Source organism: Semicossyphus pulcher, unplaced genomic scaffold (assembly GCF_022749685.1).
Source record: "Semicossyphus pulcher isolate SPU_LCO1_2020_fin unplaced genomic scaffold, fSemPul1.0.p SCAF_1, whole genome shotgun sequence".
NCBI classification, from domain to species: Eukaryota; Metazoa; Chordata; class Actinopteri; order Labriformes; family Labridae; genus Semicossyphus; species Semicossyphus pulcher.
The window spans coordinates 10,756,946-10,784,944 of NW_027211603.1; the positions used below are offsets into that span (position 1 = coordinate 10,756,946).

General features: G+C 43.9%; 1 protein-coding gene across 12 annotated transcripts in view; it reads left to right on the forward strand.

Moving 5' to 3' along the window:
- The window catches only part of baz2ba (bromodomain adjacent to zinc finger domain, 2Ba), a 66,649-nt gene that overhangs the window by 31,439 nt on the left and 7,211 nt on the right, over nt 1-27,999 (forward strand). For 4 of the 12 annotated variants that reach the window (XM_069657585.1, XM_069657820.1, XM_069657662.1 and 1 more), the window contains exons 3-26: nt 5,771-5,959; nt 9,679-9,870; nt 9,958-10,119; nt 10,767-10,963; nt 11,078-11,290; nt 11,724-12,305; nt 15,453-16,185; nt 16,437-16,706; nt 18,481-18,541; nt 18,676-18,784; nt 19,587-19,688; nt 20,298-20,520; nt 20,989-21,081; nt 21,666-21,727; nt 22,006-22,071; nt 22,757-22,822; nt 23,121-23,165; nt 23,422-23,448; nt 25,367-25,432; nt 25,750-25,890; nt 26,355-26,609; nt 26,894-27,117; nt 27,597-27,671; nt 27,749-27,980. In XM_069657585.1, the coding sequence (XP_069513686.1) occupies nt 5,773-5,959; nt 9,679-9,870; nt 9,958-10,119; nt 10,767-10,963; nt 11,078-11,290; nt 11,724-12,305; nt 15,453-16,185; nt 16,437-16,706; nt 18,481-18,541; nt 18,676-18,784; nt 19,587-19,688; nt 20,298-20,520; nt 20,989-21,081; nt 21,666-21,727; nt 22,006-22,071; nt 22,757-22,822; nt 23,121-23,165; nt 23,422-23,448; nt 25,367-25,432; nt 25,750-25,890; nt 26,355-26,609; nt 26,894-27,117; nt 27,597-27,671; nt 27,749-27,980 (4,383 nt within the window). In that variant the 5' untranslated portion in view covers nt 5,771-5,772. The remainder of the gene's footprint in view (nt 1-5,770; nt 5,960-9,678; nt 9,871-9,957; nt 10,120-10,766; nt 10,964-11,077; nt 11,291-11,723; nt 12,306-15,452; nt 16,186-16,436; nt 16,707-18,480; nt 18,542-18,675; nt 18,785-19,586; nt 19,689-20,297; nt 20,521-20,988; nt 21,082-21,665; nt 21,728-22,005; nt 22,072-22,756; nt 22,823-23,120; nt 23,166-23,421; nt 23,449-25,366; nt 25,433-25,749; nt 25,891-26,354; nt 26,610-26,893; nt 27,118-27,596; nt 27,672-27,748; nt 27,981-27,999) is intronic. The other 8 variants (XM_069657812.1, XM_069657878.1, XM_069657845.1 and 5 more) reach the window with 3 other exon arrangements.

Genomic DNA, 27,999 nt, shown 5'->3' on the forward strand with positions numbered 1-27,999 from the left:
GATACTTAGAATGATGCATATGGGTGTGCTTGGGTGCAAACAGATACACACACACACACACACATGGAGACTCTTCCTCTCAGACACATGCGCGCAGACACACACTCACTACCGGCTCATTCTCTTCTATTTATGGCCAGGAAATGGGAGTAGTGCGATGTCTGGTTGAGCTGAGTAACACTATTCTGTCACACATAGGTTTGACATCAAACACAAGTGACAAGCCTATCCTATCCCTCCCCACCGAGTCATCACCATGTCCCAAAATCACATTATTGTCACTGGGAAGCCAGCAGAGACGGATGGTGAGTAGGGGTGTTGATTCCAGCCTTTGGCATCTACAGTATGCTTGAAAAGGCAAATAAAGCCATTTGGCTATAGCTGATTTCTTGTCATTTCAAAAATACACAGCGTGCGTGTGGCATGCCATTCGGTTTTATATTTTATCTAAAGCCGCTTACAGCGACATGGATACGCATATGTTGTTTATTTTACGACAGGGCCCAGTGAATGCTGAAGCTGGAAACTCTTGAATGCTAACGCCACGCTCTACCATTTGCAACACACGGGACCATATCATTACCTTTTTGCCCTGGCAGGCAGTAAGCAGCTCTAGCGTGGTAAGCTCCAGTGTTACATGGAAACAGGCAGGCAGGCAGGCAGGCAGGCAGTGGTGTGGCTGTAATAAGACCTGTGGCCAGCACCACTGCCAAGGCTAGCCGAGGCGGGGTGAGAGATGGTGCCCATCCCCTACATGCCCTGCTCTGCCATCTGTCACTGGGCAGGAGCAGAGCCGAGGGAGGGGTCTGAGTCGCTCTGGTTGTTGTCACCTAGACAGGCCACACTGGGGCATGCTGTCTCTTTGTACTCCTCTCGGGCCTTGGCTCAATCCATGTCAGTTGGCAAAGCACCAATGCAAAAACTTGAAATGTAGTTTTAATATCTTGATTTACTGATTCTGTATACATTTCATTAAAAAGTTACTTCATTAATGCCTTTTCCGAAAGTTGCATAAAGTGCCAAAGTGATCTAACAAAAGCAGCACGGGCCATTACACCGAATAGAGCTGGAAAGTTTAGCTGATTAATAAAAACTTTTTCAACTTAAAATACCATAAATTCTCTCGCTCCTGCTTCTCCATTGTGACAATTTGCTGTTTGTTTTTGACTTGTGTGATAATAAACTTAATATCTTTCGGCTTTGGACTGTTATTTGGACAAAAGATGGGGACATCATCCAGGGCTTTGACTAACTGATGGACTTTTTGTACAGATTTTAGACGTTTAACAAATCGAACAATGAATCAACAGCCCGGGAATGAATCTATTTCCGTTATGACCTTTCAGTTTCTGCAACCGGTGGTATAGCATGATATGACACAGTGCACGCTGTCTCTTTAAATGTTCTCTGAGTTGATGTTTGACTCTGGACAAAGGTTGTCACTTAATTTTTGCCAAGGCGCCTGGTTATGTCATTTCCTGGCTGCCGGTGTGCGTGCAGGGAGGGGAGGGATGAAGGGAGGAGGAAAGGGGTCAAGCAAGCTTGTGCGTGCGTTCTGCTATAAGCGAGATGATCTTGCTCAGTTAGTGTTCATTGCCAACAAGCATGCAAAGTACAAACATCCACATACATATGCACATGTCGTGCCGGCGAGAACACACACCCACACGAACATATACACAAACACACGGAGATGAGAAGTTCTTGAAAAACTGCTATACAAGGTCAGAAACGAAAGATGTTCCTGCTGATTCAGAGGCAGCGTCAATGATCTCGCTTTCACAAACAATATCGCTACAGGAAGCACCTTTCTCTCTCTCTCTCTCTCTCTCTCTCTGTGTGTGTGTGTGTGTGATAACATGAAGTGTCATTCCGTAATGAGTGATTCATGAAAGCTGACAGTTTATCACCTTGTAAGCAGTGGAGCTGATGGATGGTAGACAAGTGTTATCAGTTCTCAGAAAGACCTTCATTATTACCTGGAAATACTAATATAAAAACAAGTCAATATATTTGTTTTGATCTTTACAGAAAAAAAACCCAGCACGCTGATTAAACCAGAAGTGCTAATGGTGGATTACTCATTCCCATCCTGGTCTTTACCAGCAACCTTCACCATGACACACTTGCTATGTTGACATTTGTCTTGTTAGCAGCTTGGAGCAGCACACAGCTAGCTAAATAGAGGTCAGTGTTTGACACAGTTGCAGATCACAACAAAAGGCGAGGAGCAAAGAGATCCAGAGGAGAGAGCGAACGTTGCGGAAGCAGCGACGATACAGTCTTTGTCGGCTGCGGTAAGAGGGGGAAAAAGAAAGAGAGCTGGGAGCCACCGTGTGTCTTTGAATGGGGTCAGGGCATCATGGGGAATAATGCATTCCCCTTCCCTTGCGCCAGGCGCTCCTTCCATTACGGCTGGAGAAGAGACATTGTGTCCACACTCTGATTACCACTGATCCATGCTGATGACTCTGTTGGCGGATTATCTCAGTTAGTATCAGCCATCTGTTACTGTGTGTATGTGTGTGTGTTTTTTGTGTGTGTGTGTGTGTGTGTGTGTCGAAGGGGGCGAGGAGGAAAGGGGCAGGAGTGAGACACACAGGGGGTTGAATAGTTTGAAGCAGGGACGCACACACATGCAAACACTTCTATAATGTATTGTGTGTAAAACCGCTGCACGCGTAACCCGGAGCCATTACACACACGCAACACGGACATACAACACCACAAAACACACGCATGATGTAAGGCCACATACCGAGCCATTACACCACCGACAAATGCACGCTGCCTGTGTCTCCTTTATACGATTCTGCTCTCCTTTCAGATGATCCTGACATGTGAAGGCTCCTATATGAAGGCCACATGCACTCATAAAAACCGCAGAGCCGTTTATAGCTACACTATCTCCTGAAGGGCCGCTGCATCCAGCCACTATTAGCTGCACGCGTTGACAGCTGGGTGCTGTGGTGTATTTGTGGACGTGACTCCGAATCCGGCGCTGCAACACATCTTATAAATCATAGTTCAGCCATTAGCATAAATTCTCCCTCTCCTTGCATCTGCGAGACCTGCTGTTTCTGGTTGCACCGCTCCGTGTTGATTGGTTGCTGTTGTTCGAGTCAAATTGATTTAGCCGTTCACAGAGATTATAACGCTCGCCTTATACCGCCACTGTGGCGTGCCGTTAATTACCTATAAAATCAAGCTAATTCTGATGCTAAATCCATTTTAATTTCTCATAATTAAGTCAGGATTGGATCCTTAAATACCTTGGCGCTCCATTATTGTTGCAATCATTGTTGTGGCTGTGCATTTGGTGGTACATTGCTGAGCTCAATCTTATTATTGTTATTAGATTTAATTGCTCTAAGTGATCAGTTTCTAGTTGACGGAGGAAGATGGACTTGCCACGTAGTCATTCTCCCCCCCCCTCCCCTCCCGCTGTCCTTTCTCTCTCCATCTCTCATCCCAGAACGAGGCCCTTTGAGAGATTGTGAGAGATGAGAGGAGATGAGGGGGAGGGTAACTCTGCTTTACACCTCTGCAAAAGGAGGGATTGCTTTTTTGTTGTTTGTTAGGGGGGAAATCAATTCTGTTCACATCATCACGTTTTGACAAGGCGAGACATTAAGTGCAGATATTGAGAAACGACAGGAATGGTTTACAGCCTGTCCTTCATCTCCTGCACTCTTTCCCTTTCTTGTGTGTGTTTTTTTTTCCCCACAACAAAATCAGAGTGCATTGTCTCGCTCATCCTTTCCCCCCTCCGTCTTTCTATCTCTTTCTCTGTTTTTCCCCTCCCTCGGAAAAAAGGTAGAGAATGATCCGCTTCACTTACCAGCTGACACCACATAAGCTCGCTCGTCCTCCGAGACACGAGCCTTTTGTTTTCCTGTGCATTATGATAATTATGAAGGGCCACAGCTCCTCTCCGTTTTCATCACACTACTAATGATACTTTACATTTTGTGTCAGGAGCAACCGCGAGAAAAATAGCTCCTTTTTTTTATCTCGCGAAAGAATCTTTTTTCATGTTTTCCTTTTCACCCCAACCTGACATTTAAAGGGTGACAGGCGAAGTGAAGGAGCACACAGTGTGACAGCCATTCATGCAACAAAATGTGGCAGAGAGGTAGCAGTTTTTTGGTTAAGATTACAGTCAAACACTTCATCTTCACTCAGCCAGAAACGTAGTCTTGTATCTAATATGTAACGTTCATTTATGTGCAGTTTGGCCCGATAATGTGCCTCTTTAACCCACATCCTGTCACCTTGCATGAGAGGCCCTTCTAAGGACCTTTGACCTTGCTCATAATTACACAACCACCATCTTTTTCACTGCAGCAATGGCAGTCACGGCTGCCCAAGTCCGATGGCACACCAGCCTCCTCCCCGCGGACTGCAGCAGGTTTTCTTGTCATCCTCGCCTCTCGCTCTCCCTCGCTCCCTCTCCCGCTCTCCCTCTCTCTCTTGTCAGTGTTGCTCCTGGCGAAAGGCTGATACTTGATATTCAGAGGATAGCAGCTTTTGTCTCAGAGATTTAATCAGTGGCTCTGCTCCCACTGCAGAGGAGAGGGAGGGAGGGAGGGTGGCAGGAGAGAGGAGAAGGAAAGAGAGATGGAGGCAGAGACTGTTTATGTGTAATGACACAATAACAAAGCCTGCCTGTAAAACACAATCTGCAAACTGTGCTTTTGAAGGGGATTTTCAGTCCTGGATTAGTGTCAGGCAGAGGGATACGGAAACGGAGAAAAGAGAGAAAAGGAGTCAGGTTGATGTGATAGACAGGGGAGGTTATTTTGTGTGTGTGTGTGTGTGTAGTGGGGGTTGAATTGTGAAAGTGTGCACTCATGTGCGTGTGTGTGTTTTGAAACTGTTTTGTATTTGTTTAGCTGCACAAGTTAGCAGCTGTGTGGGCACAGCCTCATTGTGTTCTCATTTGGAAGCAAAAGGGGATTAAAGTTGAAAAAATGTGAGTGAAATATTTGCCTGCAAAGGGGCAAAAAATGTCTTGCGAGTTTATATTATTGCTCGGTTGATAATGGCTGCCATGATGACTCTGTGAGACTGATAATGGAAAGCTACAGTGTTGGTTAATGCACCCGTCATCTAAAAGCCTCTCCATTTACTTGTAGTTGCAACTGAAAGGACTCAGGGAGCGATGTTGTCTTTACAGGCCTCAAAGAGCTCTTAAATTTGAATGTCTTTTTTTTCCCTATCAAGGCGGGTGTAAGAGGATCCTGGCTGTCAGACTCAGGTGTACGTGAGTGTTTGTGTGTCTTACGGAGACAGTGACAAAGGAAAGTGAAAATGTGTTATTTGTGCATTTAGTTTTGGAGTTTCTTGCTGACCTCTGTCATTCTTAACATCCCACTTTACTCTCAGCAGAGTGAGCTTCCCCGGTGAAAGTGTCTGTCCTGGTGCTGAACACATCCTCAGCTCTGGTATTTAATGCATCAAAATATAAAACCTGCTTTGTTGTGCCGTATCGGAGTCCTTTAAGACGTCGTCCTCCTTCCTACCCCATATAGAATCAATAGAGGCTGAGAGCCAGTGAGCATGGCTAAATAGAAATATTGTTCAGGGGAAGTGAGATGTGAAAGGAAAAGTGTCAGGAGATGTGTGTGCGTGCGTGCGCTGGCTGGAACACGCTGTGTAGGTGTGACACTATGCATTTGTGTGTATGTGTTTAAGCGCGTGTGTTTGGGAGTGTACGGGTGGGTGTGCTTTGCTATTGTAACCCTGCTGATTGGATTGTGTTTGACAGATATGGAGTCTGGAGAGCGGCTGGCCTCCCCTGCGCCCACCCTGTCTGCTGCTCGCACCTCCTCCCCTGCGGCCTCTTCCTCCTCCTCCTCCTCCTCCTCTTCGTCCTCTTCATCATCCCCGGCTCCCCACTCTAAGAGCAGCCTGGCCCCGAGCCCCTCAGCACTGGGATCCACCCTCAGCACCTCTGGTAAGCAACACTTTTTCTTCCTCTGTCGATCTTCTGTCTCTCAAAGAAGGCAGTGTGTACAGAAGAAAAAAAACACCAGCACACACCGTAAAACACTTTCAATGTAAGCCTTAAAAACACGCCAAATGTGTCCTCCTTCAAGTCTCGATAGCATTCAGAATCCTGCTCATTTCTTCGGCATGAAAAATGAGTTTCCTCCAGTATTAATTATACAGTTATTTTGCAGCCTGTGTGAATACACCTCTCTCCCAGCTACAAAGATTTTTTTTTCCTGACAGCTTGGGTTGCAATTGAAAAGCTGCTGCATTAATGAATCCCAAACAATTAGGGGGCTCTTTTGTGTGAGAAACACACACATGCTTCGCCATGTCTCCTGACAACCTTCAGCTCTCTGGCTCCAGCTGCCTCAGAGTCAGGCTCAGCACGACACCCTGCATGTGTGTGTGTGCGTGTGTGTGAGAGAGAGAGAGAGAGAGAGAGGGAGAGAGAGAGAGCCTCTGCCTGCATGATTTAACATTTGTCAGCCACTCAGTGTCTAGTCAGCCCTGTCCGGCATCCAGCCTCCTTTCTATGTATTGGTCAAAGCTATTAGGCAAAGAGGAGTGTGTCTATTTGCTGTAAGTGTGTTCGCATTTGTTTGTATCTCTATGTGTTTTTCAAAATATCCCCTGTGAGAGCGAGTGAATCATTTGCTCATGCTCTCTTTCTCCTCATTTCTTAATGTCTTGCTGTTTCTTTCAGAGGCCTACCGCACACACACACACACACACACACACACACACACACACACTTAGAAAGATTGCACAGAACAGGAAAAAAGCATATCCAGCTTTCTGCGTGATTGTTGTCTTTCCTCTCCGTTACGAGAAGAGGAAGAAGCAAAATAAAGCCCCTTGTTTTGTCCTCCATCTCCTCGTTGTTGCCCCAAAGAAGAAGCCATTAGGAGCATCTCCTCCTTATGCATTATACATCCCTCTTATCCCTCTGTGCCATTACGTGTGCTCAGATTTTCTAGATAAGCGCTTTTGGACTGAGCGTCAAATGAAATGCTGAGAGGCAGGCTGTTAGCTCTGAACTTCTGCTGCGCTTCGTGGGAATCAAGCAAGCCAATTCTTCTTGCGTTTCATACGATGCCTTGTTCACTTTGTGGACTGTAAAAAAACCCAACATATACGGACACAAAAATAGGCCATAAGAGTTGACGTCATCTCCTTCACTCTCCTGGATCTAAGTATAATAATTAAAGGGAAAACATTCTCGACCAGAACGACAAGTATATGTCAAGTGTATTGTCAGTAAGCAGGTACATCAGTAATTACCTATCGCAGAGATATAGTGTCATCACAGACTCTGCAGGCAATGATTCAAGGTCCTTTGCCAATGTGCCAATAACACTCAAAAAAATCTGAAGAACATAAAAAAGAGTGCGTTTATGCGTGTGTGTGGGTGTGTAGGTGGGTGGGGTGCGCGTGGGTGCACGTGTGTGCGCGCATGTGTCATTGATGAGGATATCACTTGGAGAATAAAAGCTGATCGGCGCTCGTAGCGCTCTCTTCTTCGGGGATCAACTCACGGATGCAATTAACTTAAATCTGTCTGTGGAAATTTGATTGACTGCAACAAACAACAAATTAATCCCCCTTCGGCAGCATCCAAACATGAAAAAAGCAGGCGGTGCAGTTTGTCAGAGTGGAGGAAGGATTGAAACAGAATGAGAAAGAGGGCGAGGGAGCGGGAGAGAGAGAGAGACAGGGACACAGAGTGAGGGAGAGAGAGTAGGTAATCCTAGGTATGTCTTTCCCGTGCTTCTGTCTCGCTTCAAATTTTGAGATTTAATTATTCGCCTTCTGGAAGCCTGCATTAATATTGAAAAGGCATTTGCAGATGCCTAGAAAGGAAAAAAGGGGTGTGCGGGGGAGAGGTGGGCACCCCAGGCGTAAGTGAATGCTGTGGCTGGCCTTTCTGGGGGTTGCAATGCAGTCGTTTATCTTCGTATCCGCTAGCTGACGCTGGCAAGGCGGGCTCTACATATTCAGCATATTCTAATGACATTCAAAAGGCAGATTTTTTGCTGTCTTTTGGCAGAGAGGGGCCTTGAAGCCAACACAAAGGGCTATACTCTCACACTGCTGGCACGATTGTAAAGCTTTGTTTCTCACCACAGAACCACAAACAGTTTGATTCTCACTTAAAAACCGTCTGTGAGACGCATCTGCAGCATCGTGTTCATTTAAAGTCTTCCTTTCACTGTTTTGGTATAGCTGCACACAGAACTGGCCCCTCTGTGTCTCCCTGCAGATAATTAGATCCCAGACTGCATTAGTTCAGAAAACACTGCGCTCCAGTGTCACTCTGTTTTACATTTCTGTGCTGTGTGCAAGTGTATAGTAGTTTGACATTTTCATCTGCACTGTGTACAACACTTTCCTTTTCTTCAGTCATCACTTTTTTGCATGTGTATTACCTGGCTTATGCAGAGGCATCAAGCAGGCTCGCGCTTTCTGGAATAGAAATTGAATTTGCATGAAATATGCTCACACCAAATTGCATCTGACTCTGGGAGGAGGTAATACGTGGCAGTCGCCCCTGCCAGAAATGATTGTGCTCAGGAAAATGCTAGACGATGATGATGTTGATGAAGTATTCTTCTGTGCTGAAATTGAATGCCGAAAGGATAGAAGGGGGTTAGCTTTTCACGCCTTATACACACACTTCTTTTCCTCGCCGACAACATCCAGTCTTTGTCACGGCCCGGCATATTCTGAAACTCTAAACTGAAGAAATATCAGCACACAAATAGTCGTGTGCTGAAATTGGATTATGACAAAATGCTCTGTAATTTAAACGCGGATGTTTTACTGTATACGCGTAAGCGTCAGTCTGTCGTGCTCGCAAACAGGACGGCTGTCTTTTAAAATTAGGTGGCGAGTTCACTCAGCGAAAGCTAAATGTGAAGTTAATTCTCACACAAATAGAAGACGCTCGTTCTGTATTTAATTCTTCTATATTCGGGGGGATAAGAGGCGTCACCTTCAAAAGCTGTTTCAGTCTAGTTTGCACACCCTGTCGCTCCGTACATGAAAGCAGCTAAGTGAGGTAATTTCAGAACAATGGTTTCGGTTTACACAAATAAACATACAAAACTAACTGTAGGGCAGTGACTTCTGCTGAAGGTGCAATAAACAGCTGTCAGGACGGCTGTTTATTCATGTCAAGATTGCAGTTTATGTACTTAAATATCGACAAGTATTAAAATGCAATCAAATGGATTATTTTTAGACATCAGAGTTTAAAGCTAAATTCAGCATTGTATGGACTTCACTGTTAAATCCTGTGATATAGGAGTGTTTCATCTGTCTCCGGAACTGAAAGAGGAGCTTGAAACAACAGAATGCCTATAAATACAAACAAATCTCAACAAGACGTGCAATTTTGCCAACATACCCTCAGTGTTTATGAGTCCTATTTAGTGTCAGACTAACAGACCTTTAGTTCTTGTGTTTGAATTGATGGAAACACAAAGTGATGAACTTTCAGAAATTCTTAAAACACTTTTCAGGACGTTTTTCTGCAGTAAGTAAAACTGAATTAAAGTTGAGAACAAATCTCCACTTGTTGCTTTGTATCATTTGCCACTGTGCAGTTAGCCACAACTATCTGTTATGGATTTTCATCTGAAAACATTTGAACACGTCCTCCTTGGTTTGGATCTCTCCCAGGCCGTCTGTTTGGAGCAGCAGGAGAGCAGCCCTTCATTGGCTCCACATTGTCAAGTGCCTTCCCTCTGGTCAACCACCCAGCCTTCGGAGCCCTCTACACTGCCGGAGCAGGCAGGCCCGAGTTTGGAGGCCTGGGTTCCCTGGGCATGTCAGCTGCTCTGGCTGCCCACCCCCAGCTAGGAGCCCTCTCTGGTAAGATGGGGACATTTGAATTTTTGGCAGCTTTTGGCGTAATGTGAATGCATCTCTAATCCTCTTCTCTTCTCCGCTCTCCAACAGAGTGGTGGCGAGCTGCTGAAGCCCATGGACGGGGGGCTGCTGCCTTTCTCCCCTCTTTCATCGGCTTCCCTCCTTTCTTCACCCCTCATATTCAGCCCAACCACAGCGCCAGTCCTGTTCAGATCAGGATGCCCGGCAAGAACAGCCATGCTCCACCTAAAGGTACAGCACGTCCCAGCAGATCCATTCATTGATCCTCACAGTTACATTGCACATGGAAAAATTGGTTATTATAATAGAATTATAGCAGGAGTGTAGCAGGTGAAAAAGGGACATTTCGATCTGTTTTAACTGAAAAATCAGCACATGTATTCATGTCTTATGAGAGTGCATGTGTATCTGAATTAGTTAATCACTTTTGTAAGATGTAGCAGCACTTTGCATTGAAAATCCTCCCACTATCTGTATCTGTGTGTCTTCTTCTCCCACAGCCTAAATCCACTTTGTCCTGTGATGAGATTTCTCCTTTTCAAGACAGATTTAATGACTTTCAGTCCTCACTTAGTGATTCTGTCAACCTCTCTCTCCCCCTGCCTCTTTCCCTCGTGTTCCCTCTCGTAATCTCTGTTTCTTGCACTCTTTTAATTTCACAGTATCTTTTAATTTATCTTTTATTATGTAAACCACTCATGTTGGGCTTGTGCCTCGCGCTGCCAGCATGTTTGATGAGATACACGTATAAATCAATATTTTTATTAGCCTTATTTCATTCTGCACTTCGTTCCAGATATTTTATTATCCCGTGCAGCAAACTTTTCAGAGAAGATGGAGCTGATTACTAACACGATGGATCTGGTTTGTGTTTCCAGGAGTAAACGGGGCAGTGAACGGCAGCGGGGTCTGTCCTCCAACCACACAATCAGGGAGCTTCTCTGCGAGTCCGGCTCCTGTTCAGGCATCAACCAAGCCAACCAAAAACTCAGACCCCTCTAATAGTCACCGTAGCAGCCCCCAGAACAATCCCGCAGAGTTGGTGGAAAAGCCGATCCAGAAAACGAAAGAGAAGGTCAGCACTGAGATCTATTTCACCCCTCAGTCTGAGGAGAAGTGGCATACGAAATGTTAAAGTCATTCATTATACAGTGAAGCTGATTCTTGCAGTTTTTTACTCTCAATTCAGAAACCACGAAAGAAGCAAGCAGACACTTGTGGGGGGAGCAACAGTGAATCAGGCACATCCTCAGACAGCACAAGTGACGGCTCCCTCAGCAGCGATCTGGAAGACCTGGCAGAGGATGATGAGGACGACGATGATGATGACGAAGATGAGGAAGACGAGGACAAACAGAGTGAATTATCGGACTCTGAGAAGCGGACAAAGAAGAAATCAAAGGTGAAGAAGAATCGAAAGCAAACGCACAGCTGTGTCCTAAATAGTCCATAATGTAGCCCACTATAGAAAGAGTTCATTATGTAGAGCTGTCCGGATGTTTTGTCAGCATTATTAAACACTATATAGTGCATTCAAAGGTAATTAACCCAGCACTATATACCATCATGCATTGCACAAAAAGCAACACTGACATAATTAACAGTTTAGAGAAAATGAGACGAGTAGTGTCTAAGGTGTTCTTTCATTTTACAGATGAGCTCTCTCTATAGGATGCACAACAGAAAGTCAGCATGCACACGGCCACTCAAGGCTCTAAGCATCTTAGTGCCTTTGGTGCCAAGTGACTGCATTTACTTAGTAGTGCCCCAAATATAGAGTAAATTGAAATAAATGATCTTTATTCTAACAATTCCCTGTTTCCTTTCCTCCCCAGGGTTTGCTAACCAGCGCTGGTTCTGCAAAGACGGACAAAAAGGCCCCCTCAAACCCCCCCACCCTTGTGCCCTTACCCTGCTCTGCCTCCCCTCCAGCCTTGTCCCAAACCTCGCCGCTGGCCCTGCACGGCTCCAGGTCCCGGACAGACGCGCCGCAGCAACACTTCAGCGTGATCCAGTCCACCGGCCTGGCTGCCAACTCAAAGCCCCTAGCGCTCCTCACTCAGCCCCGCAGGGAGTCCTCACCGTCCTCCTCCCCCATAGCGCTCACCACATCCCCAAAGGCTCTCTCCAGCACCGCCTCCCCAAAACCTCCCAAACTGCTGCCCTCCTCCTCCCCCCAGCACCTGCCCCTCTCCCTCTGCTCCTCCCCGAAGCCCCTCTCAGTCCCCTCTCCACCCCGCTCCACTCTCCCGCCGTCTACCTCCCCGAAATCTTTTGGTTTGACCTCATCCGTGACAAGCTCTCGGAAGTCCTCGCTGAAGCCAAGTCAGCGCTCTGGTTCTGGCTCTGCCAAATCCAACAAAAAGAAGCTGCTGGAGGCTTCGCTCGCGCAGATCAGTGAGTTCAGGCTCAAACAGGTAAGTCAACCTAATAACAACAGCCAGAACATCTTTTTCACCATGTGCACTCAAATGACTCACAGTGTTTTGCATATACACAGTTTTCTTTGAGACGTAGACAGGTTAATAAAACTGCACAGTCAGCTGTAGTGGAGAAAGTTATTCCGAACAAATTGACAGTAATGAATTTATAAACTAGAGCTGAGTGTGCAGTTAAATTTGCAGTCATACTTCTCTCTTTTGCTTCATCATTAGTGCACCAGAACCAGCCCCTCTTTTAATCTGGTGGCCACTTAGCACATTTATTTAACAGCAGATCCTCACAGACAGCTAAAGAACTGTTACGCGTTAGAGCTGCACTCTCAATTTCAAAATGAAATCATATCATTGACTGCTGCAGTTCCTCATTCACAAGAGGCCGGGATGTTGTATCAGAGAAAAACACGTTCCACAGAGCCTCTTTAAAATGATAACATGGCCGTGAGCAAACTCTCACCACTGTGTAGTTGGACATCAGAGAGACTCTTTGTTTTGTGTAGTTCATTTAGGAGGCTGTGCTTGTTTTAGTTAACTGGTAGGGCACTGGGATTGGTCACAAAAACAACCACACATCTAAGACATTTATTCATATTCACATTCATGTTAATAGTTATCAACAAGGGACGTTTCTATTTATAAAATTGGTGTGACCATCTTTTGTTCATGTGCTAACCCGAAAAGAGTTCCGAAAAAGAGAATGTTTTGTCATTGACTGTGCGGTAGTTAAGGACTATATTGGTACACAAAGGTAAATACTCGTGTTGGGGAGGTTAATTATGCAATGTTATAGGTGACAGATATCTAGTTTACAGTTTAAGTGTTACACTGAACAGTAGTGTTAAAGCCCTTTAATAAATCTGCACCGTGATGTTTACATTTCGGCAAAGGCAGAAAATGAAGTCTTGACTAGAAGTCATTTATCGCTAACCGCTGTCTAAACCGGACATGCCCGACATGTTCACTGTTGTCCCCAGAGACTATATCGTCGTCAGACTATAGCCAATGGGATCCGAGATTGACCGCATCAAGGCTGATTGACATGCTGTCTGACCAACAGTCTATGTTAAAAATTAACTTTATCTTACGTTTGAAATAGTAAAACTGATGCTATATCAGGTCTGTCCTAAAGAGGAGAAGAATACAACTTTAAAAATGCTCATTTGTTGAACGGAGGTCGTATCAATCATTTCTGATGCATTCGAGGAAGTCGGGAAATCTAAACGCTTAAAGGCTTTCGTGACACAGCGTGAAGGGAATTTGTCTCAAGTTGACTTTTAGATCTAGAACAGATTGTTAGCTGAACTTGCTGCACATGTCTGTTTTAGAGATTAATAAGAAGCTAAATCATCATCAGAAAGCCGCTGATGGGAGCCGAGATGTCATTACTGCACATCACGTTCCGCCTGCTTTCGCTCTACACGCGCAACTGTTTTTCCTGCTGATACGTGATTGGTCAAAATTACTCGGACTACAAGCGTACTACAAACGGAAACCAGAACACTTGTCGCCCCTTAAATCCACGTCCCTGCCTACAGATTCTACATTTCTATCTAGAATCTGTAGGTAGATTCAGGTTGTATAATTGTATAGTTGTATAATAGTACCAAATCTTTTTGATTATGGCAGTTAAAAAATTAGAAACAATCGATAATGCACATAACGCCCAATGAATGCAGCCTTTCTACACGTGGAAATCTCCTTGTAAGTCAGCCTACCCTTGATAGTGTTGCACTTAAATTTATCCCAACGGCTTTGCTGACCTGCGCTGTCTGGAAATATGCCAAGAGAAGGCATTCATGCACACCTAACGGATGTAAGGCAACAGAAAGAAAATACTTATATTCTTAACATGTTACATGTTGTCGCTCATTAACTCTAACAGATTAAAATAACATGCATTTAATGACATAATGCTGTACATGTTACTCCCTAACGCTGATAATTATAAATGTATAATGAACGCGAGGGATGTCCAGAACATGCACTCTGTCACTGTTGTCACTGATGTCCTCCAGACTTGTGTTACGTCCTTGCAATGTAGCTCGGTACTTGCTGATGACAATGTAAACAATTAGCCAGTTTTATTTACTTAAGTTAACATCTTTAGCATCTTAATCCTGTGGATTAAAAGTGTCCATCAGTGTCTCAACTGTAATTCAACCTTAACGCTGCTACAGGCCAAATTTATTGTACAGCAACGCTCAAACCTTCTTTCATACCAAGCTTATTAAGATGTGTTGTTTTGGTATTTTATGTTTAAGTATTCAAAGGTTTTGACTCTCTTACAGTGATCAATGTAGCTCTGCTGCTACAATGATTAGTCTGTTGATGGTTAATAGTTTTACTTTCTTATCTTATATCTGCGTAAAACCTTCTATATTATTTATGTTTCTCAATCAGTTCAGATGAAAGGGAATAAAAATTGCCATTTTCTTTGCTTTTACTGCAAAAATTCCCTTCCCTCTGATGAAATATGAATGATAGCACAATAATCAATAAGCTAAACCTTTTGAGATCAGCTTATTCTGTGAAAATCATTTCCCCTTCCCTGTTTTACCCGAATAGAGAAGTTTACAACGAGCTAAATTCCCCCTGTGGTTTCAGCACTGTTACTGTATTTCATGGTCTGTGAAATTGATTTGTTTCACTTCATATCACATCTAGTTGAAAGTGCAACACAGAAGTCTAACCTGCCTTTGCTTAAGCACAGATTGAGCCAAACTTGTCATCAGTGTAAAAAAGGCAAACACGGCCAGCTGCATGATGATAATGATGATGGAGCTTTTCAAATGTGCAGACAAGTAATTACAATTTTAGAGAGATACTCAGTGGCTATTTTTGTGAACTTGGCCGAGTACAATGCCTTTGGTTATTGCATTTATGTTCTTTTTGTTTCTCAGAAAGGGGCTTAGACACAGTTAACTGTACCAGTGTTCGCCATTGTGGTTTTGTCACCTGCTCAAACAATCAACAGTGATGTGAACTGACAGCGAGAGCAACTCCACTTTGTCCTATTTCTTTTCTCATTTTTTTCCAAACCTTTCTTTGTTCCTCTCCCTCTCTCACCCCCCTCTGACTCCCTGCCTCTCCTTGTCCTCTCCGTCTCTCCTCCTCCTCTATTCCCAGACTCTCATGTCCCAAGGGCAGACGTTCCCAGCTGAGCTAAAGAAGCAGCAGCAGGGGCCAAACAAGTCTCCTAAGAGGACGTCTCTGTCTTCATCGCCATTGCATCCCGCTCCTCCTCCCCAGAACAATCACTCCAACCTCTTCCTCTCGAGTGCCCTGCTGGGGCTCCCTGAACCCCACCACCCTAATGGAGTCATCCAAAGCACCACTCAGGACGCACCTCTGGCCCTCATCACCAAACCTCGCAAAGACTCTGCCTCTAAAGGCAAGTCTCCTCAGTGCGACTCCGATGCTGGGTCGATGCCTGTCAATCTGAGCACAGGGGCGAGCAGAACCCAAGCGGCCGCCCAGGCACAGCCCTCCACTACCTCACCCCATGCCACAGGCCATGGATCCAGAAAGAACAAGACCGCCAAGGGTAAGGGACAGACACCAGGACTGGTGCAAGGCCAGGGACAAGCAGACCCTTTAGCTGCCTGGAAGGGCTTCTCTCAGAACCACCTGGTTCAGTCTCTGGTGGATTTGTTTCGCGGAGGAGAGTCTGGGATCGGGATTCCTGGAGTTAGTATCCCTGGAGTTGGAATTCCTGGAGTAGGGATCCCTGGGACATGTAACCCTACAGCCGGTCTACCGGCTAACAAGGAATCTGACGACTCCGGAGATGACGATGATGATGAGGATGACGACCTTGACGAGGAGGAGGATGAGGAGGACTCAGATGATAGTCTTTCAGGTTTGTAGCTGACCATGAAATTTGAACACCAGAGCTGCAACAAACAATTATTTTAATTACTGGTTACTCTTTTAATTATTTTCTTGATTAGTAAAATAATTATCCAGTTTAAAAAAAGTAGCAATTTGAAATCCTAGAAACCCGGTCATACACAAATCATTCATTTAATCTCCGGTTGTTCCGATGAACTGGAAACCCATTAAGTTTCAACTATCAACTCACCCACTGTGTCACCTCGACTCCCATTTCAGAGTCCGACAGCAACTCGGACAGCGACGTCTCTGGGAAGAAAGTGAAGGAGTTAAAGCTGCTGCCGTCTGGATCATCTAAGAAGGAGACGACTCCCCGCAGGCTAACCAAAGGCCCAGAACTACTGAACACCTCAACCAATCACACCGCCACCAGCTGCTCCCCTCTCAACCTACAGGTCATCAAGAGTCCCACCATTGTCACCAGCTCCAGTGCCTTGGCCTATCACAGCTCTCCCGGCTCGTCCTCCTACAGCCTGGCCTCACCATTAGGTGAGATGTCTTTAAAAGTCTGTGTGTGGAAAGTGGAAAGATGAAGGATTAAGGGGGGTTTTAATTTGATTTTATAGTACAAGCTATTTTTATTTAGATGTGCAGCAGATAAGAAAGGCACTAGACAGTTACAACGAAGTACAAACTCTAAACAAAACATTGTCTGATCTGAGCGGTTGCATGTGACCTTTGCCTTCATTTCTTTTACCGTCCGTCTGTGAATTGCAGATGTTTAATTTTATAACCAGTATACCAACAAAAGTAATACCACAAAAAGGCTATAGTAGAATAGATCAGAGGTCATTCTTTGTTTACCATATCAACCCATCATCCTGAGATGACTGTTAAGAGGGATTGTTAATTTTAGGGAAGCAGGAAGGAGGCGGTTGGTTGTTATGGCCAAACCGGAGCTCTGAGGTCCTGTAGGTACATGCCTAAGAGCCCTGACAACTTGTTTGGCACGGCAACAAGGTTAATTTCCGCCTTCTTTCAATGCAGAGAGATTACGCAGATCAGAGAAAAGAGGACATATGTGTAGCTTGCCAGGAATGTACCAAGCAGACATTCCAGTCCTTCTCCTACTGTTAGGCATCTTCTTTTCTTGTGAGCTTCTTATGGAAGCACACTGTTCATTATGCATTATCATGTGACGGAAAGCAACTTTTATGTTACTTTATATCAGGCTGTGCATTTTTGTTTGAGAGAATTGTCTATGTGTTGAACTTTTTTTGTCACTTGATGCTGAAAAGGCAGGGTTTTATTGATAGGCCAGTGCACATAAACAAGTGTATTCTTGGTTGTCAGTCAGTCATGTTTACTTACCTGCCTGACTAATACATCGGTTGGCCTGTATGATTAGGCCCATACATGTTTTCTGATATGTGCCAATATGTACGCCTTTTTACAGAATAAACATGCAGACAACAATGTCTGGGGTGATTTAGAAATAGTGACATCATGTAGTTAAAGGGCCAGTTCGCCAATTTTCAACCTCCTTTCATACTGTTATGGGGAGCTAATGCCATTAAGATCTGTGCCTTTGGAGGACACTATCCACTTCTCCATGGGCCCTGGAAAACCTCCGCCAGACGACATAAATGCGTCATCTGGCGGAGGTTTGAAATGTGGACTGCAGACCTGAAGATCTTTTAGACAATCCACCGGTGCATTCTCGTCATGTTTCTGATTCTGTACCGCTCTGAGCCATTGCCTGCAGCGATCAATGTCCTTGACTGGAAAACGGTAGTATTTAACTCCAGCGTCTCTCGCTGCGCCATTCCTTTCAGAGGGCGCGGCGCAATGCACGCTGGGTGTTGTAGGAATGCAAAATGGGCGACAAAACCACCAGCAGTTTGTACAACTTTCTCCACAGCTATGGCACATTCATATATTATTGCTTCTATCGATTACAGAGAACACCAGCTTTGACTGGCAGTGGCTCTTTTCATCCAGCAGAGCATGCTTCAACACCAGTTTCAAATAGCCTGAGCACTGTCTGCAGGACATGTAGTACAGCATCATCTTATTTGCAGAATCCACATTAAAAGATCTTATTTAATTACACCTCAAAAATGCACTTTATTGACATGTTGGAAATTGGTGATTGTTTACCTCTTAAAATTGCTATCGGTATTGATCTCAAGAGCCCATATCAGTCAGGCTCTAATGTTTCCGGGTGAGTTCAGTGGATTTCACTGCTGTTAGTGTGTGTGTGAGGTTTTCAGTCACACAAGTTGTGCTGTCTGATTGATGGTTGAACTCTGTCTCTTCACAGGCTTAGGGAAGAGGAAGAGGGTGATGGATGAGAAGGAGTTGATGACACCTCTGGAGTTGGGGTATGTATAAGAGGCTGAGAGAAAGAATGAAGAGTCTTCGGAGTGTTTTGTCAACTTGAGATGACATCCAGACATTGTCAAAAATTTACAATACTGTGTTATTTTGAACATTTTTTTCATTCTCAAAAACACAGGTGGCGGAGAGAAACAAGAATCAAATCCTTGGCGGGGCGGCCACAGGGCGAGGTGGCGTACTACGCCCCCTGTGGCAAGAAACTGAGGCAGTACCCGGATGTGATGAAGGTACCTCGGCCTCACAATGCTGCGGTTTAGTCTACCTTAATGATACAGAAGCTGATGTTTTGAGGCATACAGATGAGCACCTGAGTTTGTAACAGGAACAACAGTGAGAATCATTGTGGGCGGCCTTGTTTATGATTTATTACCGATGGATATTTTTGCTAATAATTGCAACACTGCTCATCCACATTGCTCAAACAAATGCTTGTGTATCATGACTATTATTTATGCTTTTGCTCCAGCTGCTCTCCACCCCCAACCCCACCCCCTCCCGGCTTCCTGTGACCCTAATAGTGAGAGATGATATTCTTAGATCCACTTCTTGTGTCACTTTTCCACCCCTTCCCCCTCCCTTTGAAAAATGATTCATGGTTAGTGTTGGGATGCACAGCTCTCACCCCTTTCTACATCATATTATAGTTTGTAATCTTCCTTGTTTTCTTCATCTAAAGCTATACTAAGCTAATCGTCAGAACTGCTTTTGAGTGTAGTAGTGCAAAGAGAAAAATGTGTACTTATTCACTCACTGCTAGACATTCAGCAGGCAGTAAAAAGCCGAGCATGGCCACAGATAAATAAGAAAGGGACTGAATTGTGCAACCCAAGGTCAGAACCGTTTTTCTCTCCTGAGAGCTTTTGCTCTTTTTTTGTCCCTTGGCTTTTATAATGATTAGTAGCACTGCACAGAAGCACACTGTAACCTAACTCCCTCCAATCTAGTGCCTCCCAGTTGCTTTTCAATGTCGCAAATTTCGCAATTTTTTTTCTGCCTAAACCAACGCCATTATTATTTTCTCTTCTGTAGTATCTATCCAGAAATGGAGTAAGTGGCATCACGCGTGATAATTTTAGCTTCAGTGCAAAGATAAGGGTTGGTGACTTCTATGAAGCCAGAGAAGGACCCCAGGTGACTGCCTTTCATCTCTCTCTCTCTCTCTGTCCCTGATCCCTGTTCATCTTTTCATCTAGCGGCAGGCAAAGCTTCATGCAGCAGTCACTGTCAGGGCATGGATAGGATTCAACCAAAATCCTCAGTAGTCCTAGTTCATAGACCTCTCACTGTGCATGGATAAATGTAATAATCAGACATTACTTCCACAGGTGACCAGTGATATATGCCATGTAATGTGACTGTGATACAAAGAGATAAAATAGAGAATAGATGTGTCTATAATTGGAAGCGTATAGAGAGAAACATAAGTACATATAGTGCTGAGGGACAGAGAAAAACTAGGTGATAAATGACTGATCAATAAAGGAATAATTCTTACTTAATGTATTCTTCAGCCAGCTTATATGCACCAATATAAAAAGTATAAGACCATATCAGTTAAGCAACACATTTTACTTTAACCCCTGTTGAATACACCCAGATTAGTTTAACTATCCAATGATTAAATTGTTACAAAGTTACATGAAATGATGAATGTCAACTTGTCAATCACCGTTTCATCTCTCGCCATCCCTCCCAATCTCCCGATCTGTCCGTCTCTCCATCTTTCTCCTCTCTTCACAGGGTTTACAGTGGAGCCTGTTGAAGGAAGACGAGGTCATTCCTCGTATTTTGGCCATGGAAGGTCGAAGGGGTCGTCCCCCTAATACAGAGCGTCAGTTACCAGGCGAAGGTGCCAAAGGTAACCGGCGGAGGAAGGGACGGCCCCCTAATGTGGGCGATCCACTGGTACCCGAGGGCCCCAGTCCCAGTGAGGTCAAACTTCTGCGCAAACTAGAGGCTCAAGGTGAGCAGAGGAAATGAGCCCTGAAATATGTTTGTCAGAAGTGTGTGTGCCATTAATCAAGCAGCCATTATGCAGGCAGTAGAGGCCATCGAAGGAGTAACAGTTTTTTTTGTGATGCGTGTTTGTTAGAACCACCGACTTAATGTGAAGTCATTCAGATACTTTAGACTTGAATCGTTTTTAGGATGTTATTGGGCTTTTGTGTGGCTTTGATAAAAAGGGCAGATACTGCTTTTACAAAAAGTGTCACCCTTTGGTATTCAGTTGTACCCTTGCAGAAATATTGCAAACAAAAATATAATTTCAAATGTTTATCGACATTTATCGAAATTGCATTGACAAAACTGCATTGGTTTTAAGTGGCTAAATTTTACCAAAGAATAAACTTAGTGACATTTGCAAGGTCAGGCTACAGTAGTATTTTGCAACTCTGGAAAATTCCTTACTGACAATACCTTTTTCATGCAGAGATCGCCCGACAGGCTGCCCAGATGAAACTGATGAGAAAACTGGAGAAGCAGGCACTGGCGCGTGCAGCCAAAGAAGCTCGCAAACAGCAAGGTAAACTCATTTTTTCCACTGTGCGTGTTGTTAACAAGAGCACAGGGCTGTTTTTCTGTTTAAAACACCTCTATAGACATAGTATAAAAACCAGCAGGACCAGCAGCCTCTGGGGACACTCAGGCTTCTTATACAGCCCTTGTTTATATGGAGGCTCTTATTTATTTTCATCACTTTAAGCTTTAATCTTCTTTCTGCTCTAATCTTTATTGCTGCCGTGCAGCCAGTTTCCAACATGATGCTTATACATTTTCTTTTTTCCAGAACATGACGTGACAGCTAAAAAGTCAAATCTAAATCTCTTTGTTTTAAGTGTTTGTTTTACTACTTAAAGTAAGTCACTCACACCTGTGAGGGGCCTCAACATTTCACATGCTGTTATTTTGAGTTTAGTGTGTTTTATTTTTGTTTAGATTGACTCATCATAGTGACATAGCTAGCAGACTGTCTTTCCCTATCATATATAGTACATCTTGATCTCAGTTTGACCTTCTTGATAAATAGAGCCCAACAGCTGTAAATCTCTACTCAGCTTTGTAGGTCATTTCTGTGGACACTAATATAACACTGACTTCACCTTTCAGCTATCATGGCAGCGGAGGAGAGGAGGAAGCAGAAAGAGCAGATCAAGATTCTCAAGCAGCAGGTGGGTCTGCTTAACGTGTGTGCCGACAAATCTTTTTTTCCTCCCTTCCTCCTTATCTAAGTGTCCTTACACATGTAGCCACTGCAGGAAATGCTGAATGGATAAATTGTGATGCTTTAAAGCTTGCTTTTTCAATTACCATCATTACGTCTAGCACTCAACTTATTGCCGTGTCTTTTTGCCCACCCCGAGTGGAATAGAGTGCTCGGAAAGTGATTTTATCTAAGGATGTTTTCCAATGTCTGAAATATTAAGAGATTATGTTTTTTCTCTTACAGGAAAAGATCAAGCGCATTCAGCAGATTCGGATGGAGAAAGAACTCAGGGCGCAGCAAATTTTGGAGGTACAGAATCTGATCCAACAGCACCTCTGATTAAGCAGAACATTCCTGGATAGCTTCAGCCCCTCAGTCTATAGTGTTTTAATCTTCCTAAAGCTCATTACTGAACAGCGGCATGCATTGGAGGGAGTTGCGTCTTCTTAGGCATAATTCCACATGGAACTAATGCTAAATTGGTCTTGGTTGACGGCTGTTGAATATTAAAATGGCTGTTGCTGCCTCTTCAGACCTTATTTAAATTGGACAGAAAAGTCTTTTTTTTCATCAGACAACAGTAACAGTTTAGCATAAGTGGGTCGAGGGGAAAAAAAAGGTGCTGTTTTCCACACACACACACAAACACACGTGCAAAGATGCATGAACACACACACACACACGCACAAATGCAAGCGCACACAATTATACTGCAGGAGCTTCAAAGTGTTTTAGCAGGACTAAATCAATTTTGAGTTGACACGGTTGACAAGCCACTCTTAACGGGAGGCTTCAACATATTCACAATTAGGTGTTAAAGAGATACATTATTCATTCGCTGTGTTTTACAAATTTTACTGGCATTCAGAAGCATAAAATCTTTGCTCAAACCAGAAAACTGCAAACAATCAGTTAAAGTGCAGCAAAGCCCTCATCCAAGACTGATTGATGTGTGTCTGTCTCGGTGATTCTTGACCTTAATCTTTATTCATAGGCCAAACGCAAAAAGAAGCAAGAAGCCGCCAATGCCAAAATATTGGAGGCTGAAAAACGGATAAAGGTACGTCTTTTATTTTTTTCATAAAACCCTTGAAACAGATGTCAAATTACAGTTAATGTGATCTTCACATGTGTGGCATGGATTCCTTTTTGATCAAATATCACATGAAGTCGATTTTTTCCATGTGAGCTACAATGTGGGGCTTGTTCCTCTTAAGGGTGCTAGCAATAAAATTAGAGCGGCCTTTGAAAGGAGCTGAAATTCCATCAGTCTGTAGTGATTTTTTTTATGATATCGGCACAATGGATGAATATTGATTTTTTTCTCCCCCCCTCATCTTCTCTTTCTTTCCTTTAAGGAGAAAGAGATAAGGAGACAGCAGGCGGAGATTCTCAAACACCAGGTAGGCATCCACTACAACTTGCTGAATAGAACCATTTACCTCAGACTACTCTTTAATAGCAATGTGAAGGTGTGTGTGTGTGTGTGAGAGAGAGAGAGAAAGAGAGAGAGAAAGTGTATTTGAGTGTGAATAAATGTGGTTAATTAGAAAACATCTTTATGTTGAAATCTTCAGTGTTTCTCTGAATTAAACGCCATGCTTTTTGGTTTTGGATATTACTTCTGTTCCATAATATTTTGCCAACTCTCTCTGCCAGGAGTTGGAGAGGCATAGACTAGATATGGTATGGGTATGTTTATTTTTGTACATCTAACACCTGCATCGTGTAACTGGTTGTGTTATGGTTGTCATAGCAATGCATTAAGTGTAGCACTGGCTGCTGTCATACTACATTCTTCTGCATGGCTTTCCAGCAAAACCAACAAAAGAGAAAAAAAAAAAAAGAGTCAGTATGCTGCCTCCATCTGCTCGTCCTGAGGGACAACTGACCCTGTCACGGTGGCCAGGCAGCTTCTGTCCCCCTCCCCCCATCCTCCTCCCCCCCTCTTCTACTCAGAATGCATTGCAAAGACTGCTAGCCAATCCACTCTCACTGTCTGAAAGTGCACTCGAGGAGTTTCCATCCATCACATACATTGTCTAACTGTTGTATTGGAGTAGCCTGTGTTACCCATGAGTGCTTGACGATTTTTCGGCCCAGACATTGAGCTTGTGTCCGTTCGTCCGTGCATCTGTTCTGCAGTCCACTGAGTGCTGGACTTTAACCTGCCCCATCCCAGCCTCTCTGTCATTCACTGTTCCTGTACTCTGCACAAAGAATGAAAACAGCTACTGAGAATCATTTTGTCTCTATGGTGGTGATACTTTAAGGCAGATTCCCCCTTTGGTGAGGGTACGGCACAAGCATTGCTGCAAATAAACCTGATTAAAGACTGCATTAAAAGAATATGATCAATTCCACCATAGGGACAAATGTGGTTCTGCGCAGCATTTTATTTTGGCCTGGCTGTCTTGCTTGAAGCCCTTCTCACTCATACACAGTCGCAGCTGAATCTACAGGTCCGCCTATCTGCTTCACAGTGGACTCACAGTGAGCCGATTGTTGCCTCAACCCCCTTGTACTTTTTACACTAAGCACAGAAAAGGAGGGGGATTGAGATACATGAAATTACCCTTGTATTACCGGATGTCATGTGCAGTTGTATTACTTTTATTTTTGTAGTTTGTTATCAAAATGACCCAAAACATATTCAGCGAATTAGAAATGCAGAAAAAGCTGAATGCCACAGGTTTTTATGTCCCTTTTGAACTTGTTCCCTTTGAAGTTTTCCATTTGTAGATAAATCAAACCAATAAGGACATCGAAATATTGAAGCAGAGAGCTTGGCATCCAGCCTGTTTTGTTTATCACACTGACAGAACAATCCTCACAAACAGACCATTTTGGTCGCCGTGTGATGGAAATGTCCTTGGCAAGCTCTAATAGTGGCAATTGTGTCTTTCTGTTGGATCACAGAGGGAATGACAGGCTGATACGGTGGAGCCGGAAACCTAAAGAGATCAAATGAAATGATAGTCAGTCAGCAGTGATTCCTGTGCCCTTTTGCAGTAGACTGTGTATCATGCACCAAAGAACAACATAGATGTCTCATCCTCAGCAGTCACATACTGTGCTAATACCTAAGCTGCCAAAGCCACTGAAGTGGAACTGCTGTGTTTGTAGCTATCCCTAACCATCCATTCGTATTTGTCGTCCCCTCACCAAATATTATGAGGATGATGTGTCAAATAAACTCATGTAATAGCAGAATTTATTATTTTTATCATACGACAATGTGGCATATCAGAAGACTTCTGGCAACCAGCATTTTGTTGCTTTTGTTGTGTCAGCTTTAGTTTAGAGGCGCCGTCACCGATTCCAGCTGCTTCTCTTTTTTGAGCCTGTCATCACATCTACTTTGTATCGCATCTATGTGTTGCTTTTTGGTTGTCATCGTAATACTGTACTCTTCACTTATGCTTCCACCATACATGTGAAAGTGTATACATGTGAAGCATCGTTGTGTGTTTGTTCAAGTATGGTGCCTCTATTGAATTTAATGCATCACAATTCTACATTAATACATACTAAATTTAGTCGACCTTGAGTGCTGTGTGCGCGACGTGTGCTTGTTAATGTGTCTGTTTTTTTGCCACTCTAGGAGAGGGAGAGGAGGAGGCAACATGTAATGCTGATGAAGGCTGTTGAGGCTCGCAAGAAGGCAGAGGTAGCCTATATGCACACAAATAAATGCGGAAATACACACACAGTCCACCCGATGAAAAGTCATTATTCTCTGGACGGATTCCCGCTTTCTCTCCTTTTTGTGCACTCTTTCCCTCCATTCAATTTTTTTTTCCACACACTTACCAAGTCAAAAGATTCTGGCCCTCAAGCACTTTTCCTTTGAATGCACAGCAGCATTAGGCTGAATTCTAATACTGCTCAGCAAAGTCAAGTAAACCTTGTCTGTTTTCACACACACACACACACACACATACACTTTGCCTCCCTAATGCTCCCTTGAATTTTGGAACTCTCCAGGAGCGCGAGCGCTTGCGGCAGGAGAAAAGGGATGAGAAGCGCCTGAACAAAGAGCGTAAACTGGAGCAACGCAGGCTGGAGCTGGAGATAGCGAGGGAGCTGAAGAAGCCAAATGAAGACATGTGTCTGTCTGATCATAAGGTAGTTAAGATAGCAGTGCATCCGGTCAGTGCTGGGAATGTAGATGCTCAAGTTCTCTCATTCGGCTAAATATGTGGATTAAGTTCAACATAGTGGCATCTTCTCAACAAACAGCTAATCATCATCATTATTATTACTAAATAGTCAGTTTGATGTTTTCCTGAGGGTCAGTACTCATCATAAGATCTCATGGCAGGGATGTATTTTTATGTGGAAGTGTGTGCCCCCAAGTGGTTAAAGGAAAGTACTGCATGATGTAGAAAATGAGCTCTCATCACTATGGATTGGAAAACACCATCTTGATAACAGGCAACAGATGTGAAATATAATGAGAGCTTGATAGTTGCTTAAATCATAATTTTCTGTAGCCCAAATTAGATTTAACATAATTCTCTCACAGTAACAAATGCAACAACAACAAAAACAGCTAACAATGCTAACTTTGCCTACCTTCCCTTGTCCAGCCTCTCCCTGAGTTCTCCCGCATTCCCGGACTCATCCTCCCGGGCCGGGCCGTGTCCGACTGCCTGATGCTGATGCAGTTCCTGCGAGGCTTCGGGAAGGTTTTGGGGCTCGATTTGAACGTGGACGTGCCCACTCTGGGCATGCTACAGGAGGGCTTGCTCAATGTTGGGGACAGCATGGGCCAAGTCCAGGACCTTCTGGTCAAACTGCTGTCTCTGGCTGTCTGCGATCCTGGTTTACCACCTGGTCAGAAGGTGAGTGAGTTCAGAGCTAGTTAATCATGCATGGTGCGTGTGAATACGTTTGAACCGGTTTAACCAGCGTGAGAATGCGGATGCTTGTGCCGAATGTTTCTTAACTTTTAATCAAGCAGATCCTTGCAATACTATTGATCTTTATTGTATTACATTTTGATATTGTTCATTTTAGGTTCCAGTACTTGTTCCTTTACATTAAATTAATGATTTGCTCTTCACTCTAAAATAACAAAAAACAACTTAAGATCTCAATTTTAAACTTCACCCTGTCCTTCTTTCAGACAAAAACCATGCTGGGGGACCACCTGACCAACGTTGGCATCAATAGGGATAATGTGTCTGAGGTGCTACAGATGTACATGGGAGCCCATTGTGCCAATACAGACCTGGCCCCTCTGGCCCTCAGTCTGAAGACCAAGGCCTTCCAGGCCCACACGCCCTCCCAGAAGGCCTCCATCCTCGGTTTCCTGGCCAATGAGCTGGCCTGCAGCAAAAGTGTCATCAGGTAGGAGAAGCAGCTGAAACTGAAAACTATCCAACTGATTACGGCTGAGTGTGTTTACTTCATAAACTCAGAATCAATGGCATTTTATTGGATGGTTATAAAGTGGTCTACAATATGTCCTCTGCCTCTGAATTAGAAATCCAACACTTTTATTCACCAGCCCTGCAGTGTGGGCAAATCTATTCATCTCTATGTGCTTAAAACTGAAGTTATTCATCAGCCAATAATTATATGTTTTATTGATGCAGTGAAAAATGCTTAATAAAGCTGCAGTAGGGAGCAGTAATTTTCAGTAAGAATAATTATGCAAGTAATAATTTGTGCTCCGGGATACCAGATTATTAAAGTTTTTACTTGCTGCTGTAGATGGTTGCCAGTCTCCCTGAGCATTTATATTTAACTAATTGCATGTCATGTCTTTCTAATAATCCTAAACACATGTATGTACATAACTGACAGGATTGCATTTCTCCTTGCAGTGAGATTGACAAGAGCCTGGATCAGATGGCAAACATGAGGAAGGACAAGATCATCATGGAGGGGAAACTGAAGAAGTATGTTTTCTTAATCACTCTCAATTCTTTAATTCTCTGTACACGATATTATACTAAAGCTGTGTGTGTACGTACAGGCTGAGGACCATTTACGCCAAACGTACCGGGAGGAGAGAGGCCAGTATGGGTGTGGAGGAGAACCAGTCCGTTTGCACTCCGTCCTCTGCCGCCAAGCGCAAGAGGAAGCTGGCCGCAGACAGCGACGATGATGAAGACGACGATGACGACAGCGACGACCAGGCGGAGGAGGATGATGAAGAGGAAGAAGAAGAAATAAAGAAGGTCAAAAAAGTGGAGACATATGATGAGGTAAAAAAGAGATATTGAT